Source organism: Cryptomeria japonica, chromosome 9, assembly GCF_030272615.1.
Source record: "Cryptomeria japonica chromosome 9, Sugi_1.0, whole genome shotgun sequence".
Classification (NCBI taxonomy): domain Eukaryota; kingdom Viridiplantae; phylum Streptophyta; class Pinopsida; order Cupressales; family Cupressaceae; genus Cryptomeria; species Cryptomeria japonica.
The window spans coordinates 247,048,013-247,054,226 of NC_081413.1; the positions used below are offsets into that span (position 1 = coordinate 247,048,013).

The following is a 6,214-nucleotide window of genomic DNA, read 5'->3' on the forward strand; positions in this document are numbered from 1 at the left end:
AAATGAAGGTATTTCATTTGAATTTATCCATACAATAGTGTTATTTCATGTAAATGATACAAACTTTTATAAAATCTTATAATTAACTCATTTATGGTAGCTCTTATTACATTAATTTTATATATAGGAAAAAGACCTTTTTAAAAACAATTTTTTATTAAGAACATATGAATTTTAAATTTGCAAATGAAATAAAATGAAAGTTAGAATATATATATAGGAGATGATAATCACAGAATACTATAATTGATTTCTGAATTCAATTGCATAAGAATTTTTACATCATTTCAAATCACAGCCGCTGATCAGGAGAATGAAAGAAAACGTTTAAAGAGAAATGGGAGGAGCAACGTAAATGAAAGAAAACGTTTAAAGAGAAATGGGAGGAGCAACGTAGGAGATTATGTATGTTTCATTCTGGTGGTACAAACGGAGGAGTAATGGATAGGATGCGGTTCCAAGAAATAGTGCGAAAGAAAGGATGTCTTTTGACGTTCTTCATCTCAAGCATTTCCTTACTAGAAGGCTCCAATAACGCCTTGATCAAATCCATGGCTTCCTCGCTAACAGAAGGAATTCTCGGGAATCTCAAGGTCTCTCTTACTGCATTGTAATAGTAATATCTGCATTCACCATGCCCAATTTTGAACGGCATCTGTCCAAACAACAATTCATACAAAAACACTCCGAAAGTCCACAAGTCCATAGCACTTCCAATAAGATTATCTCCCTCACTTCTAGGCTCTGCAACAAATTCCCGCACGCTCTTTCTCCTGCAATCCACTGCACTTTTTCTCCGACATAAACGGTTACATATCTTTGCAGGTAAAAATGGCAAACATCTAAATAGCTTCTGCACGCCCGAGTAATTTGAGGAACAAGGAGTGCAATCTGTGACCAGGTAAGGGTCCAAAGTACACATCACAGATGAAGAAAAATCCATCAACATAATATGCCCATCTGATCTTATGAAGACATTTTCAGGTTTGAGATCTCTGTAAACTATTCCTTCAAGTTGATGTAGATATTCCAGAGCTATAAGCACCTCTGCTGCATAGAACCTGCTAATAACAACAGAAGAAAACATATGGAAACCCTAAAATGCTTAAAACTGTTTCTTCCGTAAGGAAAGAAAACATTAAAAGCTAAACTATAAATATTTGGAATCCTAGAATGCCTAAAACTGTTTCTTACATAATGTAAAGAAAACAACAAAGAGCTAAACCCTAAATAAATGGAAACCCTGAAATGCTTAAAACTGTTTATTACATAAAGGAAACATCAAAAGGCGAAACCCTAAATATTTGGAAACCCTAAAATGCCTGAAACTGTTTATTAGAAAACAACAAAAAGCCCTTACCTTGCCGTGTCTTCGGGAAAATAGTTTCCAGGATACAATTCCCTAAGGGTACAAAGGTTAATTCCACCAGGGCAATAGTCTGTGACTGCATAAAAGGAAGTTTCAGTCTCAAAATAACAATACAAAGGCTGTACGAATGGATGATCAAGCATTTGCAGGATTTCCTTTTCATTCTGGGCGCTTTTTAACTTTCCTTGGCTTGCAAGTTGATGCTTGTCCATGACTTTCATGGAGTAGTAAATTTGGGTGCCTCGAAGTTGTGCCAAATACTGTGTTCCCATGCCATGGCGGCCTGTTTCCTTGAGAATCTTGAATTGGCTCAGTCTCAGCCTATGATCTGCATCGCTAGCTCTTCGGATTGCCCTTGTTCTTAACAAATCTCCACGCCCAGATTTCCTGAACACATTACCGCTTGCTTCTTCCATTTCTACGTGGGCTCTCGGTTTAACGATTTGAGAGCTTTGCAAAGGTGGGATTGCTTATTTCCCTGCATATGGATGGCTGCAATGAGTGTTTAAATTTTATATGGTGATGAAGAAAATACATGTTTGGCTAAAGACAGCCGACGTGACGATCCAAGAAAGGTAACGGTAGTGCAGCTCTAAAACATCACGACGAGGTGAATGAAATAAAAAATTTAATTAAAAGGGGAGTTTTAAGCTCAAATTTGAGTTCACGTAAGATGGGGTTTTAATGGGGATAGTGGATCTTATTTTTCATTTTTAAAAGGGGAGTTTTTAGCTCAAATTTGAGTTCACGTAAGATGGGGTTTTAATGGGGATAGTGGATCTTATTTTTCATTTTCAAGGTCGCTTCAAATAGTAGTATAAGAAAATAAATGTATTTTTAATAAATGTAAATTGATGAAATTAAAATATCAGTAATAATTAATTATAGAAATATGTGTTGGGATTTATAATTGAATGTGAGTGTTTAAATAAATAAAGGCATTTATTTTTAAAGTTGATGGTAAATTATTTTTTAAGTTATTTTTCATTATAAAAGTAGGCTTATCAATTATAAAACACTTGGAAATTGAAGGAGACTTTGCAATTATTATCAATTCCTTGAGGGTGGGTTATACTCCAAATTGGAGGCTCAATTCTCTGCTTGGGAAAGTTTTGGAGGAGATTAATTCCTTTGATTCAGTAATGTGGACTTTATTTATTCACACTATGTTTTGATAGGTTTGCACATGCCTACCATGGGTTGGCACGACGCGCATTCTCGGCTCCTCTTTCTTTTCCTTCCTGAAGAGATGCATTCGTCTAATGCATGGCATTTTGTCTTCTTGAACCTGCAAAGCTGGGCCCATAGTTTTACAATGAGGTTGTTGTAATACGTGGCATCTCCTCAAGAGGTTATGAGATCGCACTTTTGTTAAGGCCCAACTCTTTCCCTCCTACTGCCACATGTCTTTCAGAGCAACAGTCTAAAGGCTTCAAACATTCGGTTAGCAAGGGCAGCGTCATGGGTAGCCACTAATCAATTTTGGGACTCCATTCCAGATATTTTGAAACTTAGTCCATTGCAAAAGAACTGCCAGGATCCTTTTTATTCAAATAACAGAATGGTGGATGCAGTTTTGTCTACATGTTTGGGTGTTGCCACAAGGGTCGAGGAAGTGCCAGTAATATCTTTTGAAGATTCTTTCCTTGTTTTTCAGTTGTTGATTGTTAGTTCCCATTCTATAAGAAGTCCAATGTTTGTTTTGCAAAGGGATCAAAACTTTTAGTTTACTAAGAAATATATAGACAAGTTTTCTAAGCATGAATTTAGCCTCTAATCTATTATTGTATTTCTGGAATAGGATAATCGAATTGTGTCCGTGGCTTCTGAGATTAGTTTATTTGGTGTGCATTGATGGTTTCTTGTGCATCTTTAAAATTTTGGCTTAACTTTAGCAATAAATGCTTAAGATTCTACCAATTAAATCATATTCTTATACTCTTTATCTACTAGATGCTTGGCGTATGTTGCTTTATGTTAAAAAAATGTTTGGATGTATTTTAATTAGTGTTCGGGACATGTAGATTGTGGAATGGGCCTCAAAATGACATGCATTTGAAGTTCTCTGTGCTCTTAAGTTTGACAAAAAAATTAATTCAGCGCATCACTTTAGAATAGTTTTATTTTTAATGTTTCTTCTTTCCCCTTTTCTCCCCCCAAATGAATGAATAGCTGACTTCTAAAATCCAAGAGGTTACTTAGTGAAACCACATGAGTCCCCCATCACTAAGTTTCCCATAAGGTTGTTTTTCTAGGAGCAATTTCAGCAATCAACAGTAACATTTAATCATATATTTTAGAGAAGGCAACGCTATTGCAAATTTTTTGGAAAATTTAGGGGTAGACATATTAGAATTCAGTATTTTGGGTTTAGATGATATTGATGAACATATATTTAAATCTTATTCATTATTATTTTTTTTATTTTTGGCATTTGTTTTAGGGGTGGATATGGCTTCTAATATAAAATGGGAACCCCAAATATAGTTGCTCCATTCTTCCCCATTGATGGGATTTTTTACTTTCATATTCAATTTTTTGACATCATCATTGCCATTGGACATAGATCATTTGAAGTTGGCAATGTATTTAATGTTTAAAGTGATGATGGTGGTGTAATATCTAATCTTTCCATAAAATTTAATCACCTTATTACTTTGAGTGTTTCGATACTCTAGTTCATTAATGCCTTGAGTTGACGGCTTCTTGACATTGGCAAGGATCGGTCCTTTTGCCTTGGGTTTGAAGAGTTGGCTTTCCCTTTGGCCTCATTAACATGCCTTGTTTTGGTTGGCCATTGACATTATACAAACCATCCCTTGTTATGAGATAGTTATCTTGTTTGTTCTTTCTATTTTTAGCTAGGCCTTATTTGTCTCTTGTCTTATTTTTCTTTTGGTTACCTTTCTTGCCTTTAATTTCTTCTCCTTTAAGAAAGATCTTTTCATAGATTGGGCCTCATGTTGATTAGACTTCTTCATCCTTCATTCTTTTATGAGATCTTATTTTTGAGCTTGGCTTCTCAAGCAAGTTGGATTATTTTATGTTTTGTCTCATCCCTCGGGAGAGTTGTTGACATTCTCCAAGTTCTTCCATCCTTTTCAAACCATTTGTCCTGCATTTCCCCATTTCTCTTAGAATGGATACATCAATCACCCTCATCACTTCAAAGTGGAAGATTTCCTTTCTCGACCTGATTACTCACAAACAGCTTGGTATAGTAGTCAATTATTCTCATTAAATTTTCTTCCATGTTGTTTGCCATGTTCTTGGGGTGAATTCATTAGAACTACCCACCACTACAGAGTCAATATAGACATTCCTGCCTTTTTTCTTTCCATGGCCCTCATAGTCAAGGAATCAAAGGTTGATACAAAAACACACTACAGAAGGGTCTTCAAAGTAAATTTCTTAGGTAAATTGGACAAGATTTTTATATCATCAAAATGGATCTGACCATACTCTACAGGCTACACTATGTCATCATAATGGAGGTTGGTATCCCTACTCCTACATTCCCAATTCTCTTCATTTGGAATAAATCCTTTTGGGATTTCAAATTAGCTATCATCAAGAGAAGTTTTCAATTTCTCAAACAGTTAATGAGATTCACTATAGATGGTTTAATTGTCTTCAACATTATCGGTGATAATGTGGATCAGAATGAGGAATGGGTACTCGACTACAAATTTATGGAGAGTTTAAATGCAAACAATAATGTGGAAACATCTTCAAGCTCAAGTGATCACGATGGTGACTAGGTTCATGAAATGGAGCTTGCAATGGTGGCTTCCCCCTCTTTTGGCTTTGTGGCTTTCTCTTTGTCTTCCTCCTCTATTTAGGCATTGGACTAATTTTCTTCAAAGTGCCCCTGTCTTTGTTTCGGTTTTGTTCTATTTTGGTTCTTGTTGATGGCCCCTTTTCATAGGTTCTATAGATAAAATCTCTTAGGGCTTCTGTCTTTTTTTTTTTCTTGGTTAGGGTTCTTATTCATAAATATTTGTTTGCATGATATGGCACCTTAGTTGATATTTTGTATTGTCCCTCACATTCGATAGGATCATTCATTCCTTGTTGTTGGGATGTTTTTTGATTTACTAGTTCTGGTTTTGGTTGGTTGTGGTTTAACTATTTCCATGACTTTAATGTACATTTTTTAACAATTTTAAATATATTCTGGCCTTGGCTTGTTATTGAGCAAAAAAAAAAAAATTAGGCTTATCAATTGAATGTATTAAAATTATTTTTTATCCTAATTATTTAGTTTACTTTTGTGATTGTAGCAATGACTTTTACAAATATGGACCAATCTATCTTAAGTGTTTGAATTCAATATGAATGGTTATCTATAACTTACCTTGAGTGTTTTTATATATTCTCCCAATAATCAAGCGTATATCTTTCCTTGGAGAAACTTCTAAGTATTTTGACCTATAGCTTTGTACAAAGACACAAACTATACAATTTTAAGAGAAGAACATTGTAATTAATAGCTTATAACCAGGAGAAACTTCAAAAATTTTATTAAGATCCTAAAAAGAAAAATCAAGAAATAACAAACCAAAAGAAACCAAAGATTATCATAATGACCCTAAAGAAAGGAGCATGGAGAGAATCATAATGGACCTATCAAAGTAATTTGAACCCTTGATGAAAATGTCTCATTCAAAGCATTTCTCCCTCTATTCTACTTAGTTTTCAAGCAATGTTCATATAAGACCTTGATCAAATTCTCTTTAAGTTTGATTTTTTTTTAATCAAACCTATGACTACAAATTAAATAACAAAAAGACACAAACTATTTTCATCAACCTTAAAATATTGAATAATGTGATGGTTCATAGA

The 6,214-nt window shown here is 34.4% G+C and overlaps 1 protein-coding gene across 1 annotated transcript; it reads right to left on the bottom strand.

The window, feature by feature from the left end:
- Nucleotides 1–412: 412 nt before the first annotated feature.
- LOC131049992 (serine/threonine-protein kinase AGC1-7-like) lies at nt 413–1,785 on the bottom strand. Its single transcript, XM_057984113.2, has 2 exons — nt 1,361–1,785; nt 413–1,061 (listed from the first exon to the last, which is right to left on the bottom strand). The coding sequence occupies exons 1-2, from the start codon at nt 1,783–1,785 to the stop codon at nt 413–415; spliced, it is 1,074 nt and encodes a 357-aa protein (XP_057840096.2).
- Between the last annotated feature and the right edge of the window lie 4,429 nt (nt 1,786–6,214).

Coding starts and splice junctions, on each gene's coding strand:
- LOC131049992 (XM_057984113.2), bottom strand. CDS start 1,785: ATGGAAGAAGCAAGCGGTAATGTGTTCAGGAAATCTGGGCGTGGAGAT. Junction 1,062..1,360: donor TTTCCCGAAGACACGGCAAG/GTAAGGGCTTTT, acceptor TGTTATTAGCAG/GTTCTATGCAGCAGAGGTGC.